We start from the raw sequence: 17,434 nt of genomic DNA, 5'->3' as shown, positions 1-17,434 counted from the left end.
CACTCCAGGCGTGGTCTGACAAGCGCTGAGTAGAGAGGGATGTCTCTATCTCTACTAGTAATGTCCCTGCAGATGCGGCCCAGGATCCGATTTGCCTTCATTGCTGCAGCAGTGCACTGATGACTTGCGTTCAGCTCATTGTCCACCAGGACCCCCAGGTCCCTCTCAGCAGGACTGTGACCCAACCACATGGATCCTGGCCTGCACTGGGCCCTTGGGTTACGTTGTCATGTTGGGTTATGTTGCAGGACTTTGCACTTGCCTTTGTTAAATTTCATACAGTTTTTGCTAGTCCACTCTACCAGCCAGTTCAGGTGTCTCTCTAAGATGGCTCTCCCTTCTGACATGTCCACCTCACCATCCAGTTTAGTGTCATCAGCAAACTTGGTGAGGGTGCTTTCCCCTCATCCAGAGTTGAACAGCATGGGGTTTGGCATCGAGAGAACCCACTTGTGATAGGCTGCCAGCTTGAGAAAAGACCATTGATCACCATCCTCTGAGTGTGGCCTGTGAGCCAATTTCTCACCCATCTCGCAGACCACCCATCCAATCTGTATTTTGCAGATTTGTCTTTTTTGTTTTAATAAAAATCACAACACAGACCTGACTAACAGCACCACAAAAGCCATTGAATTGGTAGAAGAGAGGCAGCAGTGACACCTGGGCTGGGATGTCATCTGAGTCACAGACAAATCCCAAAGTTTTGATTACTGTAAGTTTATCTCGCTGTTTGGAAATTCATTCTGCCAGCTAGGCACCGAAAGGCAAGGTGTGCTGTGACACCAAAGCTTTTCATTGGCTCTAGCTGTAAGTGCCTTGCCAAAACAAAGGACATGGTCAATCATGAGGAAAAGTTGTATAAATGAGTCATGAACCATATCTCGTGTGGGATTACTGATTGTAAACAGGAATAACAGTGTCTGTACACTTGTACAATACTTTGTACAATAAGCCATGGTCTTGTCCTGACGTTTCCAACAGCCACTCTTACACAAATAACAAATCATAATACCATGTTTATCACAACAATAAGTCAACTATAATGACCATAAATGTAACTCAGCCTTCACTTTAGCTAAACCTTTTTCTTTCATGGTCATTTCATATCCTGGCACACATTTATTCCCTATTTCGTCTAGCTGTTGCCTTACATTCAAAATGTAAATTACCAGCTTTCTAAAACACGATTATTTTTTTTTACTTTATATACTCTGCCTCACACAAGGGGACTTTGTATTTTACTGTGGAGCTTTCTAAGCCTAATGAAATTCAAATGAAAAACAGATAGCTTTCTATCATTTTACATTTTCTTTCTGACTGCTCAGTTCTATCAGTTGCTTATCAAATCCAGACCACGTGCAGAGGAAAAAAAAAAAAAAGACCCTAAATGAAAACTATTTGTGAAGAAAGTCCAAAACAGGTGAATAAGATCCCCTTTGATCACAGTGGCTTAGTTCAGTGTGCCTGCTCTTGGCTATTTGCAGTAATAATTTATAACAAGTACATTCTGTGAGAAGAAACTTGAATTTTGGCCTGTAACACAAGGAAAAGGAGTCAGATTGCCAAGAGGAGTTTTGCAAACATGGGCTTGTTCTAGAGGCTCTGGTTTGCGCAGCATTTCCAGAGGGGCTGCAGAATGGGCTTCCCATACATAGGACTGTTCTGACACTGACAGTTGGGTATGTTGTGACATTGACATTGGAGTAAGACAGAAGAAGTTAGAAATGCACATAAAATACTGTTTTGCTCTATTAAGTAGCAACCAGAAATGTCAGTATCGCATGGTAATTAATGATTAATGTTAGAGGAAGGAGATGCCTGCCTAACATATTTTTAAACTGGTATAACAAGTTTTCACAGCGAAGAGGAGGGAAGTCCTCTATAATACATAGTAATGGGCTGTGTACTTGGAACTGTGCACCATAAATTTCACCACCTTCAGGACAGAATGTGTCAACACACAGTTGCTCTCCTAGAATGAAGTTAGTGTTGGGATTAGCAGTTGGTAATGCTGAAGAACGAGGAAAGAAGAAAAAACATACAAATGATGATCAAAAGGACAAAAAACTCTTTCAGACACACCTGGGGTAGAAAAATGTAGACAGAGCACATTTTTAACATAAGACTAGACATGATATTACAAGGTACTGAGAGTAAATCAAAAAATAAAGAAAATAACACTGTGGAGCTGACAAAGTCCTGGAACTCTAAGAGCTTTCCCAAGGTGATGTCCTACTCAGCAAGGAGAGTTTTAGCTTAAGCACGGTGAGTTAGCATATACTTACACATAATGCTGTAAGAATAATAGATGGAAGTTATCTAACATCCCACATCGATGAATGAATCTCAAAGCACTTTGCATCTGTGTATTGATGTCCCCACACTGGAAATCAGTAAAACGCATGCTTGCCTTTAAGTATATTCTTGAATTAAATATGTTTCCGGAAGAAAGATGTATTCTTTAACCAGAGTCTACATGTAGTAGACACCAGTCCCACTTTGCTCCTTGATGAAATATGGCACTTTCCTCTCCCGTGCTGTTGTGTATCAGATGTTACATGGGACAGTCACATGATCCTGTACCAAGCTGTTGGGAGAGCCAAGAATGAAAAATAGAGGTGGGATTCATCTAGCCCAACATTAGCAAGCTATGAACTAGGCCTTCAGTCAAGACAGACATGCAGGACTCTGGTCAGGCCTCACCACTCTACGTCCACTGGAGACACGTTTCTTCACAGCATGATTTGTCCAACCTGTCTTAAGCTGGTGGAGATACCCTATCTCTCTTGACTGTAGAATTACCAGACAGCTTAGACACCAGCTTTAAAATAACCAAAAAATTATGTAAGGTAAATAAATCTCTTTTGGGGATCCCAACCATTTGCTCTCCTCCTGGGCATCACTCCTGCCACTCTGGAGGACGCTCAAGAGAAAGTTGCAGATTGGGGATGGTCTTACCTTTTCCCTGCCCTTGGTGACCCACATTGCACAGCTCCTCCCCCTTCCCGGTTCTGTTATGCCATTTACTTTGGGAAGGGTTGCATCTTTTTGACACACCTCCATCTTCCAAAGTTTGAAGTACTTCTTGCTTTAGGAGCATTTCTGCCACTACAGCATGGGTGAGAAATAAGGAAATCAGGATAAAGTTTTTACAGTGCATTATAAGTCAGATTGTTAATTTGATGGCTGCCATGGCCTTGCACATTGAAGAAGGGAGGGGACATAATTACTTGATAAATTCCAGCGAGTATGATGATATATTAGCAATAAATAAGAGTACAAATAGGCAGTATTTGTTATTGAGCTGTTAAATATGTGGGTGGCATAGATTAACAAGGCACCCAAACCCCTTTCCTTTCCTCATGCAAGAGGGAGGCTCAGGCAGGTCAGGCCAGTCATTTTTGACCCTCTGTTTTCATCTCTTTTACCCTCAACCTCTCCCGGAGGCTCAGTGGAGGGACAAGCCCCACAGACACCAGATCTGACACAATTCATCCCTCGCGATGGGGGCCGTTCCCCTGACACAATTCATCCCTCACGATCGGGGCCGCCCCCCTCTCACGATCGAGGCCGGGACCACCTCACAACCGGGGCCGGCCCTCCCGCCCTGAGGCACCAGGGCTGGACAGGGTTTTACCTCAGGATTCTCAGCCGAAGCCCTCCATCCCACCAGAGCGTACCGCAGGCGGCCGCCCGTGAGGGAAAGAAGGAGGAGTACCGGCTTTATGCCCTGCCCAGAGGACCCGTGACAAAGGCGACCGTCCCGCCCGGGCGAGGCGGAGCCGTGACGGGGCGCCGCTCCCCACATGGGACGAGCCGGCCCAGCGCCTGTCGCTTTAATCGCCCGCCGTGGGTGGTGGCCGGCCGCAGTGCGCATGAGTTCGGGGCTGGCTGCTCGGTAGAGCCCGCGCCCGCTCCGAAGTGTCGGTCCGGCACCTGCCCGTTGCCGTCTTTCGTCTGGGCTCGTTCTCGCCCCTCGCCCTGACGGTGCGGCTCCCTGCGGCCGGTGAGTGTAGCCTCCCCCTGATCGGGCTGAGGGGGGTCTTCGCTTCCAGCCCTCGCCCCCGGCTCCGGCTGAGGGGGGTCTTCTCTTCCCCCCGCCGCGGCTCCGGCTGAGGGGGGGTGTCTTCGCTTTTCCCCAGCTCCTGCTGAGGATGGGGTCTTCCTTCCCGCTCCGGCTGAGGGGGGTTCTTCGCTTGCCTCCCGGCTCCAGCTGAGGGGTGTGTGGGGATGTGTGTGTGTCTTCTCTTCCCCCCTCTCGCCCCCTGCTCTGGCTGAGGGGGGTCTTCGCTTTTCCCCCTCGCCCCCGGCTCCGGCGCCCGCCTCCCGGGAGCGGGTGAGGGGAGCCGGGGCCGTCAGGCGAGGAGCCTCCGCCTGCCCCCCTCTCGGTCTCTCTCAGCGGCCCTTTGGGGGAGAGGCCGCGGAGCGCTCCGCGCGTTTGTCAGCCCTCGATAGGAATGGTTCAGTGTTGGTCTTATTACTCACTAATGGATTTTTAATTAATTTTTTCACACACACACACACCCCTCACGCCAGTTGCTGCGGCTGTCCCGTGTCGCTGCGCGGGCTCTGGCCCCGCTGTTCGCCGGTGTGGGCGGAAAGGGGACCCCGGCACAGCCCCGCAGGGGAGCCAGGAACGGGGGTTTGCCCTGTGAACAGAGGAGGGAAGGAGAAAAACTCTTCGCTAACCGCTTTCCTACTGCATGCGAGGTGTAGTTTCCCAGCATCGAGCTGCGTTAAGGGTTAATTTTCTTTTTTTTTTTTTCCCTGTTGGATTTCTCTTTCTTCCCCATCACATCCTGTCTACAAACAACTTGTGTGTCATAACTGGCAACTTCAAACAACAACAAAAAAAGAGGAAAAGAGAGTTAAAGAAAGGTTTCATACCCGTGCATTGTTAAACTTTGGATGTATGGTATTACTGACTGACTAAGGGTGATGGGAAAGAGCTGCTGTATTCCTCTGCATTGTTTTCAGACTGCCTGCAATTTAATTTTGCCGTTGGCAAAACCTGTTGGCTCAAACAATAACAGATTTTAGCCCAAAATGCTTCCCCCCCCAGTTGTCAGGTGCCTTTTCCATCTGGAGATGGTAAGCGTGAGATGGCTGGTGCTTCTTAAGATCGTAATCTTAGGTAGTTCGGGCGACGTTTAGTATGTGTAAGAGAAACCACAGCCTTAAAAACACTCTTGGGATTTTCAGTAATCCAGGATCTCAAGGGCATGTTTCCTGAATAGTTTTTGTTTTAGCGTGGCACCGAGAGGAGGTAGCTGAAAGTGGAGCTCTGTGGTGCTTGGTCCTGTGGGCGGGTGTAGCAAGAGGCGATTCCTGTGGTAACAAGCACGCAGATGAAATAGGAAAGAAATCTGGAGGAGGTTGTATACCTTTCTAAAAATTTTGCAAGGACTTTAAGCTATAACAAGTATCAGAAATGTAAGTAACAATTATTTTCTTTCCCCTTCCATTTATGAAGGGCACAGAAGGAAAGACTTCTTTCCAAACCCTAAAGCATAAGACTTAGAAATTACAAAAGCTTTTAAAACTGGCTTAAGCTAATAAAAAGGTATTATTTTAAGACTCTTTTACAGATTGTTGACTAATGCAGCATTGCAGATGGACTTCATTGCACAAGTACTACTATAGAGAATAACGATTGTGGCTTTTCTCCTTCCTTTGCAGTAATTAGTGCTGTACAAGGGGGGAGCGGATGTTTAAAAAGGACGACAAAAAAAAAAAAAAGTTGCTCACTTGGGACTTCAAGAAATGAAGACATGTATTATTTCTCAGAAATGGAATAGACTTTTCCGGCTGGGCCTTTCTTATCAAGGATTTGTTTGGGTTTTTTTCCAACAGAGACTGAATGAGTAAAATCAAGTTTTATGGCTAGAAGTACAAGTAATGCCTGACACCGGAATGGAACAGGGAGATTCTATACTACATCTCTCCATTTTGTCAGTAGTAAAATTCTTCTCCTCCTGTTGGTCATAGCTGCTTTTTCTCTGCGTGCCTCTGAGAGAAATATTAACCAAGAATGTTGGCAGAGGGGCTTGCTGGTTGGATATAGTAGCTGGAACAACTTAACTCCTGAACAGTTGACAAGTCTCAGGCTGACTGACCTTCTAAAATACTGGAGCATGAAAATAAATGAGCATATGAATGTGGCTTTCAAAGCCAGCCAGACAGGCTGTGTCAAACACTGTTACCAAGTCCTCCCTCCTCCTTTTTTTTTTTTTTAATTAAAAAAATAAAAGCAAGGAATTTTAATTTCCAGTGTAACTAATTGCTCTAAAGATATCATTTTCAGTTGGGTGTGTATTGATTCCCGTCCCCCCTCTACCAAGGAAAGTCCAGGGCAAGACTTTACTGCTATGTTTTGCCAGTGCTGTTTTCAGCTCTGTTTGCCTTGGGCAGACAGACCTTTATGTACTTACATAGGAATGAAAAGTGCATTAAATTACCTGCTTTTTAAAGTAAACACCTCTGCTTTGTGCTCCAGATGTCTTGTGCCCTCCTCCCTATACCAGCACAGCAATCACTAAAAGAAGCATAGGAAAGCCACCTAAGATCTAGCTGTGAGACTGTGACACAGACATACTGGGGCTGAAAATTATCTTGCTGTCTTAAATACTTTGTAAAACAGGATTTGGTTCACCTTTGCCATGACAGTAGTTACATAATGAAACCCTAAACCCCAGTGATGCTACACACCTGTAACAAGGCAGAAGTTGACTAATTACAGAGGAGTCTGTGCCTGAAATTGTTTATGTACATTTCATGTTTCTAAAGTGTTGGCTGTCATAGATAGCACCGCCCTGATGTTAACAGGGGAGATTTGAAAAGAGTAACTTTGAAAGAATTGGATGCTTTCCTTGTTGAAATTTGCATAAGGACATTTGAAGTCAGAGGAGATCTCGGCCATCACCTGAATGTGTTTAAAGCCTCATATAATACTGGACTCGACAGCCCTGGATATTGTACATAGTTTTCCCACTGAGCAGATGCTGGTCATCAAATCTCAACTGTAGAGTACCAGTGAGAGCCTTACCCTTATCCTTGGGTAAGGCGGTAATCCAAAGAAAAGTAACTACTTGTCACTGGCTATAGTTTTACTTTTAGTTGGGGTAGGAAAGGATTCTGTTGCTGTAAGTGCATGGGAAATGTGAGCACTTCAGGGATCCTTCTCTGGTGATCTAAGCCACGCTGTTGTATATGAGCCTTTGTCACTGGTCTCCTTTGCTTTAGGCAACAGGATTCACCTGAAGCTGCTGTTGATGTAGTGAGCTGGGAACAGAGTTTACTTGCAAGGGATAAGGCATGTTAGAACCTGCTTCACAGATTTCTCCTGAATAAATTCTGTCTTGAGGCTGGACCAGTGTGCTTGGCATTGTCAAATCCCACATTGGTATTCCATTATCTGTTCTAAAAGAAGCAGCATTTCCCAAACACTGCAGAAAAGATGATGAGGTAATGATGATCTAGGCTTTTGCAAAGCCTCACTTGTCTTGCGTTGACTTAGTTGTCTTCAGTAGGTGACGAAGTTTCTGAAGTTATCAGGCCTCAAAAAAACTAAAAAGGCTGTTCTTGAAAATCCAGAAAGACCAGTTAAGAATGAAACATGGTTTTGAACCCTCTTTTTCTGATATCTTGAGGCTTGGATTAACATGGTCAAAGGTGTGACCTTAAGCATTGCTTCTGCGCAAAGCATGATTTGGAGAATTCATGGTAGTAATTGAATTATTAGTGAGGTGATGAAAATGTTGGTTTGTGATTGTTTCCTTTCTTTTTAAGTGGTTGCTACATTTAATTTGAGATCCAATCCAGCAAACCATTTAAGCGTGTGATGAAATATCCTAGTGAAGTCAGCTGGATTTAAGTTTTACTGAATTGGTGCCTTGCCCATCCAGTTCTTTTAAAAACTTATGTACACAGGATTAATTATTTCACTGTTGGCAGCTCTAACAAATTCTAGTGCAAGTTGTATGAATGACATTCAGTGTGTTTCTTGAGGTTCCAGCTTCCAGATTTAGGGAACTGAGAGAATCTTTGTTTTTAGTTTTAAAACTAATGGTTTTTGCAGCTCTCCAGCCAGTAGAGGAAAGTTTCAATTGTCACAAATGTACCACAGAAACGAGAAAGTTTAAAACAAAATATTGGGGTTACTTGCATTAAATTACCTTGAATTCTGTGAGTCTCACATACTTGTTAACACTGTAATTACTATGGTTGTAGCTGCATGTCTGTCTTGGCCTGCCATGCTACTGTGAGAGTACTGAGTTCCCACTTTGTTAAACACTGTTCAACTTACTCAGTGCTGGCTCTGAAAATCCCAATCAGAATTGATATCCAAGGAAATGTCCACAAAAATGCTGTTGGTGTGGCTCTTCTTTAGAGGACCGTGCTGTCATAGACTGGGGGGGTGGCATGTATTTTCTTGTTGTTGTTCTTTTTTTCTTTTAATGGTCAGCATTTCTGTTTGGCTGACTGTGCTATGGTGACAGTCCCTCTCTAAACAAGGGCAGGAACATTTCCCGGATCCTGGATGTTAAATAGCCATAACTGTTTTGGACAGACAGGATTTTTCATGAGAGATAAGGAATGTGCATCATAATAAAGTGCATTAGCACATTATCAGAAGCATCTGCACATATGGAGAAGAAAGTCAGAATTTAACTGTGTTGGCCAGTTTTGGTTTACCTTAGTTTCTAAATATCAAGCATTGTTGATTGTTATTTCAGTTTTGTTTTGACTCTTTCTATAAGAACAGCTTAGAAATTTACTGATTCTGGGGTTTTTGTGTGCTCAAAGCAATACCTGGTCGGCCATCCTGTGTGCTCCTAGGGTTAGTCAGCTTGCCCGTGAGGTTTGTCCTTTGTAGGCAGTACTGTCACTTAATCTATTCTTCTACCAGAAAGCTTAAAGCTTGCTGTATATCACAAGAGTAGGACATGGGTTACCTCTGAAGCTGAAGGATTTACTCTGTATTTCATATACTGAAGGAGGTAAGAATAATTCAGTTGCTGATAGCTCTGCTCATAAGGAGGAAATACGTCCGCCATACTGGTTACTTTTGAGGAGTCTGTAGCAGCAGTGGCTCAGTGAAGGCATGTCGTGGGCCAGTTGGTTTTGTTTAGCTGTGATCTTGTACAGCAGGTTCAAAGGTATGTTGCAGGAGCACTTAATACAAAGAAAAATTCGTCAGGTTATTAGACACAAATACTTGGCCTGTTTTGGGAAGCCCTGTGGTCTCCTGACCACAGCATGCAGGAATCTGAATGAATTCCTACTCTCTGTTTGCCTTGTTTTACACACTCTTCCCTCAGCATCTGCTGCTAACTGTCAGAAGCTAATAGAGATACAGGTCTCCAGCCTGCCCCTGTACCATCATTTTTAAAAACGTATCTCACAGTAACACATTGAATGACCTCAGAGTACTTTCAGATGTTTTTTCCAGCTGCTTAATGCTCCAAACTCAAGCACCACCATGGAGTATAAGACAACTGATGGTGTGTGCAGAGCTGAGTGTGTGCATTGGTGTGGCTGTGTACAGCTGACAGATCAAAGAAACCTTGAAGTTCACCGGCCAGTTTGTCTGTTTCAGTTGTATCACTGAGAAATCGCTGTTTAAGAACAGGGAAAGTGTGTGTGATTCTTAGAAAAGTAGCTTAAAAAATCTTTTATGCAAAGAGTATTCTAGAAATTTTATGTACAGTGAAGGCAGGGAGAGACTGATATTGTGCCTTTTTAAAAATGTATGGTAACTTTCTAAAAATTGTCAACTCTAATTACCTTAAATATATTGTGCACTAAATGAGACGAGGCTGTCCGTTTCCTGGCTTTTGGCTCCTGGCTTATGTAGCAGTTGACTTCTAGCCTCTAAATGTCTTCCATTTTTGTGGGATTGATCTTTTTGCGTATTAAGCTAGTCTTCAAATAGGATTATTAATAAACAATTTCTTCAGTCTCTTGCTACTACAGAAGCAGTCCCTTGTAAATGTTAACATTGAACTTCAGTAAAGAGGTAGTCAGCAAAACTATAAAAATACCCCTTTTAAAAGGACAGACTGCACATTATCTTTGATCCTAACTTAATACAGTGTCTCTGAATTATGTGCCTCTGTCAAAGCAAAATTAAATCTTTAGAGGTACAATTCAACATTAACTTCAGAATATTTAAATTTCTTCCTACTGCCTTCTGATAAACATGCATGATATGTGAATTCTATTGCTTTAAATATCTCATAAAGGCTAGCTCTAGTGTAACCAAGGAGTGATCATTTCAGATGACAGAATCACAACTGCCCTAAGATGCCTTTTTGGTTTAATATTTGGGATCTTCTCTCCGAATCGTACTGTTCCTGTCACACTTCTGCACTTTTGTATCATGGTCTGATTTTTTTTTTTTAATTAATCCCTGATGGTACAGGCACGCATCTCTTAAACTAAGAAGAAAAAAAAAAAAAACAAAAAACAAACAACAAAACCAAACCCCACTACAGTGCATTGAATAGACCAAGCAACAAATCCTGTTGCGAGCAACTTTCATATTTAATGCATCTCTGAAGGTCAGGAGGAGAAGCCACCTGTTGTCCTGCTGTTCTTGCTCTCTCTGAGGATGGCTACCTTATTTTTGAACTCTTGCTTGTTACCTAGGCAGTAATACTGAAACAGGCAGTGGGGTTGTCTTGAAATTCGTTAGATTCTTGGCTATTTCTAACTTAAATCCACGAAGTCACTTAATAGAGGGGATATAGAAAGGCTGAAAGGACTTCTGTGTAAGCTGTGGTTAGGAGGAGAATTTGCCTGTAAAGCGTGCTATGTGTATTGCAGCAGTGTTTTACTGTTTATGTAGGACTTTTTCCTTAGAGCATAAAAAACACAGCAAAGGGGAGAACAAATAATGTATATGAATGGGTTATGATCTTATTGACATGTCCCCTTGAAGAGTTAAAGATGATGTGAAAGAGAGAAGGGAAAAAGATCTTTTCCCCCACCCTTTTCTGCGGGCTCACAGGCTATCACACCCGCTCCCAAGCTTTTCTGAAATGAATAAAAGCTCCAAAGAAGCCACGGCTTACAACACAAAAGCAGAACCTGTGCCATGATGCTTGCTACTTGATCTTGTGTGGGTGGCTCTCTTAACCAGTTGCAGTCACTGCCTTTATTCATTGTTCAGGAACTTTGTGAAACAACTGAGCTTGAGCTCCAAAATGAGTAACAGGAGCTTGCTGGAAGCAGAGTTATTTGTTGTTATTTAGAACTTGTGGCTTTAATGTTTATTACTACTGAATCTGGGTGTTCCTGCTGTCCTGGATGCAGATAGCCTGCTCTGAAGCTTAGACCTGATTATGCTAAGGTTTTGCTGTTGGGGAAAGAAGAACAGTACTTTTGAAATACTTTCTTCTGCCTTAAAGTTTTGGCCCATTCATTGGTTTCTTGGTAACTTTGATTAGTATCTCTATTTGGTTAGTCTTTAAATGTGGGTCTTGTCTATGATATGTATTGTATCTGGAGCTATGACCTCTCATAATCTAGTCTATAAAACGTTCACAAATAGTTTTGAGTATAATTCTAGAAATCTAGTAGTTGTCTATAACACATTATTGAGGGACTGAAGAAATACAGCATGTGCAGTTTATACTGGGACACCTGAATAAAAATTGATGCTGCAGCTTTAAAGTGTTGATGAGAAATAACACTCACCTTATGTTGGCTTTCAGTAGGAGTACTCAGCTCTTGCAGGTCCCTCCTTAGAAAAATACTCTTTTCCATCTGAACATCACCTTGAAAGTCATGGAATGAAATCTGAACTCAGTGGGAGTTTTCTGTGAATTCCAGAAGTGTCAAGATTTTCTGTGATAGTCTTGCCTTATAAAAATTATATATATATATTCTTGCGAGTATGTGTTTGTGTGTGGTACTTCAGAGGAGTCAAGATTTTCACTGATAATGTTGCCTTCTAAAAATGAGATCTATTTTCTTGTGTGTATGTTTGTTTGTGTGTGGCTATTCAGTGCCACAGGGCTGTTTGTAGATAGAGCTGCTGTTGCAGGATACATTCTAGACTTGGGCTGCTCTTTTCTTAGTTGGGATTTCTGCAGCATAGGTTTTTGGTTTGAGCCTGGGTACGTGGCAATCAGAGGTACAGCAGCTGCTGCAGTGCTCTTGTGATTCTGAAAATCGGGATCAAGAGCATGTTTCTACCTCTGTAGCATCGCTTAAAGATTATTACCTTGAGGATGCATTGTATCTATTTATAGACAATGTTAATAATAGAAGAAAGGAAGAATGTTCTTTCTATGTAAAAGCAAGGCTAGATCTTAATTGTTAGACCTAATGTTCATAAGAAAGGCTATCAGATGCTTTTATTGTGGCCATCCAGTGCTCTGTTTACGTGCAGTGTGCTTCCAAGACTTGCTGGAATGCAGCCTAGGTACACTGTGTGGGAGCCTTCCCACAGGACACATGTTGGTGCTACGGCATAGACGAGGGAGCATTCATTTGTACGTACCTCTGGTAATGTCATAGTCCTCTCCTGGGAGGAAACGATCAGTCGGATGGAATTGTTGCTCAGTATTGACAGATGATATCTCACTACTATGAAACACTAATCAGCTTACCAGGAGGCTCTGGTTTCTCATCCCTCAGCTGACGGGGTAGGGAGGAAGGTGAAGTAATCCAATTGAATTGGAAATGCAGACTTGACTTTGCCTCTCATGTCGCCTCGTGAACCATAATAAAGGGAGAAGCACTTGGGAAGCAGGACCATCTCATTTCATTTGTATGGTGTCAGGGTAATGGTGTCCAGTTCCCAGCTGGTTGCTTATAATGTGGCACCTCAGAACCAACTGTTTTGATGAATGCATCACTGCTGTTTCCTGGTCACAGGCAGCGTGGGTGAAAAGATGGACTGTTAAAGAACAAGGCAACTCGTTGTTGGAAAGGATGTCTTAAGGTATTGGGGAAATGAGCTAGGGTCTACTTTTTACCCACCCGCTGTTTGTGCTGCTAGTGCACAAGGATAACTTTTGTTTTTGTGATACTTTGAGAATGAAGGAAGAAATTCTGCCAGTGCTTTGGGAAATGATGTCAATTCAGAGAGTTATTACAGAACTGTGCACTAGGATGTCTGAAAAAACTGGGGGCTTTTGCTCCAGTAAGTGGATATGCTGGTGCATATGCCTGTTCCACTAAGCATCTTCCAAATGTACAAGCACTGTTTCTTCATGGCTGAGTGAAATGAAAGCTCTGTAAGCTTTAAAACACAATTTTGCTATGTAATGCAGTGGTGCAAAAATGGCACTAAGTTCTATTCATGGATCTTTCACCAGAAGTAGTTGGGAAAGAGCTGATTCAGTAACACACGAGTTAACTGCAGCAGCGTTAGGAAGTGAACTGGATTCTGTTTCCCTTGTGTGATCTGATAAATAGAATTCTTGTTTAAAAAACTAATAAAAGATGAAGATATTTGAACTGGGTCAGTTGGTCTCTCAGACAATGTGATTTTATTACTGTTAATGATGTGTCATAATGGCAAAGGCAAACTGAATCTGTAGGACAGGTATGCAAGGTCTGTGCTTGTAATTGTAGACAACTGATTTGGAAGCACATGAGATGGGGTAGAACCTTGCTATGTTGGATTTTTAAAATCACTTTTTAGAGTAAGACCAACATTTTTAAAAGGTGCCCATAGGTGGTAGACATGTTCTAGAGCATGAAGATATGCCCTTTATTAACTTGTGTGGGATATTTATTTTCCACTCCTTTTCAAGTGTTTTAAATACCAGATTTAAATATAACACATTGTCCTCTGTTTTCAGAAATGAATAAAGCTAGCAGCCCTACGTAATACGCTGATGACATTCTACGCTGCATCAGGATCGATCAGTCAAGAAGGTGTGATGCCTAGAAATCTCTTGTCAGATTCTCCTGAAATGGCATCCGAAATCTCTCCAAAGTGTGCACTTGGGAGCATGGAGAGTGGTGGCAGCATGGAGAATCGTGGCAGCCAAGCTAGGTGCAGAAATCTTGCCTTGGTAAGTGTTTAATGAGCCTTATGCTTAGTGTTACACATTACATTAGTAGCTTTGCTTACATCGCAGGATTTATTATTTTTTTTATTAAGCGTTGATTTTTTTTTTTTTGCCATTTCTAATCCTAAATGGTTGCTTGTGGTCTTGGTTGTTAACAAACTGCAAGGCCAGTAATAACTACTCTGATTTGGTACAAGAGCTTGTTATTCTGGTCTGATTGTGTCTGAGAGCTGGGAGAGTGCTACTCTCTTCCCGTTCCTCCCAGAGAACTGGGAATGGCAGTAAGGAGCAGGCATTATGCTGGGCAGCTCAGTGCAACCACCCACGTGGTGCACATTTCAATGCGCATCTCTACCCTTGCTTTAAGTAGCTGGTAAAGGAACTTAAGGATAGTGTTTGTTCTATAGGCTGTTTCTTGCTTAAGCTTCTTGTTGACACTACTGAATGAAGGTCTCGGCTTATTCCACCGTCATATAATTGGGTGAGTAACAAATACGTCACCATAAACAAAGCCGTCTTCACATGAGTGCATATGAGCGTGTGGCTATTTAAATAGTATGTGAGTAATTGAGGGAGTAGGAGCACTTCTGCATTTTTCCTATTAGCAGGATGATTCAGGCAATGAACTCAACAGTACTGTTTGTACTGTGACAGGCTAAGCCTAGAAAGCAGGTATGGTTCGTTGCACCTTTTTTTTTCTTTTTATCATCACAACCATTTGAAAAGCATCCATTTTTGATTGAGCAAAGAGCGTTCCGGTACACGTGCTTTCCCTAAATGGGAATCAATCTCTGTCTTGCCTTAAACATGGAATTAGGCTTTCCATATCTTTCCCTCTGCCCTCCCTGCTGGCTTCCTTTTAGTGAAGTAGTTTGTTGCTGTGAAAGAATAAGTGATGAAGATAAGTTGGCAAGTTGATACCTGTATTTATCTATATACATCAGAAATACTCCGTGGTTTGTGCTACCTCGTGAGCTTTTTGGCAACTGAGGTAGTTCTAAAGATACTCTGTCTTGGTTGTTTCTAATGAAAATATAACTTGGTTAATATTCTGCTGTATCCTTAAGGTAACATGTGTTGCTAGTTAAACCACAAAACAAGTACTAATAAATTTAGTCCCTTAACTGTTTCTGATCTGCTCTAGAACAAAGTTGTGAAGGGTCAGGTGGAGAAGGTCAAGAGAGTAGCCAAGTGCACCATTTGTACTCGGGTATTTAGAGTATGTTGTTTATGATATGAAGACTGATTGGATCTTAGAGAATTACAGTGAGAGCTGCACTTTGTTAAAGAAATACAACTTAATTTTATGCAGAATTACAAGTTAATTTTATGCTTTACTCTGACACCATTTTTCCAGGTTATCAAACTAGTAGCCAATCGTGTTTCCGTGGGTTTTATTCTTAGCTGCAGTAGCAGGTGTGAGACTGGTTATTTGAAAAAAAAAATCAGTATTGAATAACGAGGCTATGTATAAATCAGTGTGTTTGTAGAGTCTCGTCCTGAGTCTGCTGTGTCAGAAAATGACATAGATTCCCTTAGCCTAACTAGATCTTACCATGTGATAACCCGTATGACGATGCATCAGCTAGAATTGGAATCCCTTCCTACTCTGTAATGCAGTAATTTATAGATGGAGTAAAAGCTGGCTGCAGGTTTAGGCAATTCCCATCAGACCTGTGCATCAGCAAAAGAAGTTCCCGAAGCCTCTAGTTTGTCTTGTTTGAGTTTGCGCATTAAGAAACTGAAGCGTGTACCGACAAGTTTAATTCTGGTGCCACACATCTCTTTCCATGACTGTTCTTCCAGCAGTATAGTAGGTGGCATGCCTGATAAAGCTGACAAGTAGCATGTGTAGAATAACAAGTTAAGGAATGGAAACTCTTTTCAATAAAGGCATAATTTCAGTTTCTGAGTTTCAGAGGGGGTTTTGTGGTGAACTCAATATGCAGGAAATTCAGGCAATTGTAATTGCATGAATAGAACTCGGGTCTTTAGTGTTGCTCAAATCTTTCCTTTTTGTGATCTGATGTAAGAAAATAGTATTGTTCCACTGATACCTTTTATCTGTTCAGCACTGAAACAGGCTTTAGAAATCCTCAGGATAAAGAGCAGTATTCTTCAAATATTTTTCTTCCTATACGCTTGTGTAGTTGTGTATTAAAAGTGATTTATTTTTTTTTTTTACAGCCCACTAAGCATCGGGGGATTCGTAAGAGGAAAAGCTAGTTGTTAGAACATGGTCCTAGAGACCTGATCATCTTGCTTCAGTAGTTTTGCTATAAAGATTCAGAAGATGCAGAAATTTTGATGGCCTAATGAGAGGGAGGGGATGGATAGCTTTATGTAGACTTGTAATTTCTTATTAGACCTAAATTCTGAGAAAGGAAGGGAGGGACAGGTTTTTCAGGCAGACCAGGCCTTCTTAACTCTGAAACAAAAGCAACTACAGACTTACCTGCCTCCTCATTTATCGCTTTTCTGGGTCTGTTCACCTAGAGACACAACAAAAAAAAAAGTCAGGTCAGAATTTTTTTTTAATGGCCTTGCAAAGAAAAAAAAATGTAGCAGTGGGGTTTTTTTATGACAGGCCTGTACTGCTGCAGGCTTCTTCCTACTCAATTATAGAAAAACGGCTCTTAAGCTTCTTGGTGTCAAACTACATTAGTCACTAAATATAACCTTTGTATTGCATCTGTGGAATTCAAACAAACCTAGGGATGTGATAATAGAGACAAACACTTGGACCGTCTTTAGCCTGTGCTGACTGCTTAGAGCTGCTGTGGCTGATTGTTGTCTTGCATACTGTGTGTCTGCACTGGCTTTACTTGCTGTGGAACTGGTTGTCGGTTTAGGCAGGGGAGGTTTAGATTAGATATTAGGAAGAATTACTTTACTGACAGAGTGGTCAGGCACTGGAACAGCCTGCCCAGGGAGGTGGTTGAGTCACCATCCCTAGAGGTATTTAAGAAACGTCTAGATTTGGCACTTCAGGGCATGCTCTAGTGGCAGAGATTGTAGGGGTTTGGGTTTTTTTTGTTTGTATGGTTGGACTTGATGATCTCAAAGGTTCTTTCCAAGCATGAAGATTCTATGACTAGGAGATGGACATGAATTGCCATGTGCCAAAAAGGTCTTAAAATTCTGTGTGTGATTCTTACCAGTAAGCTTTGTCAGTTCAGTTTAATTTTGCCAGATTTCTCTGCTGCTTCTTACCTACACAATGGTGCTTTTAGTTAATCTTTGACAATTGCAGTCCTTAAAGCCCTATTTATTTTTTTTAATGGAGAGCAAGGTGCTGATGTCCTGTCTCGATTGCCATAGAATTTTCCATATAAATGATACCTGTTTGGATCTGGATTTATGCTGCCAAATTTATCACAGTAGCTGAAGAGTACAAGAGCCTA

General features: G+C 42.2%; 1 protein-coding gene and 1 long non-coding RNA gene across 4 annotated transcripts in view; one reads left to right on the top strand and one right to left on the bottom strand.

The window, feature by feature from the left end:
• Positions 1 to 1,912: 1,912 nt before the first annotated feature.
• Positions 1,913 to 3,694, bottom strand: LOC128906823 (uncharacterized). The gene is made up of 3 exons (XR_008465334.1): positions 3,638 to 3,694; positions 2,959 to 3,108; positions 1,913 to 2,587 (listed from the first exon to the last, which is right to left on the bottom strand). It is a non-coding gene; the product is annotated as an uncharacterized LOC128906823 (long non-coding RNA).
• Positions 3,695 to 3,801: 107 nt separating this feature from the next.
• The window catches only part of PROSER2 (proline and serine rich 2), a 30,280-nt gene continuing 16,647 nt past the window's right edge, over positions 3,802 to 17,434 (top strand). For 2 of the 3 annotated variants that reach the window (XR_008465330.1, XM_054194726.1), the window contains exons 1-2: positions 3,802 to 4,006; positions 13,818 to 14,033. Coding sequence is in view for 2 of the 3 variants with exons in the window: in XM_054194726.1 (XP_054050701.1) it covers positions 13,854 to 14,033 (180 nt within the window). In the remaining variant the exon portion in view is untranslated. The remainder of the gene's footprint in view (positions 4,007 to 13,817; positions 14,034 to 17,434) is intronic. The other variant, XM_054194738.1, reaches the window with a different exon arrangement.

This window comes from Rissa tridactyla, chromosome 1 (assembly GCF_028500815.1).
Source record: "Rissa tridactyla isolate bRisTri1 chromosome 1, bRisTri1.patW.cur.20221130, whole genome shotgun sequence".
In the NCBI taxonomy this organism is placed as follows: Eukaryota; Metazoa; Chordata; class Aves; order Charadriiformes; family Laridae; genus Rissa; species Rissa tridactyla.
This window is presented reverse-complemented; position numbering and strand designations above follow the sequence as displayed.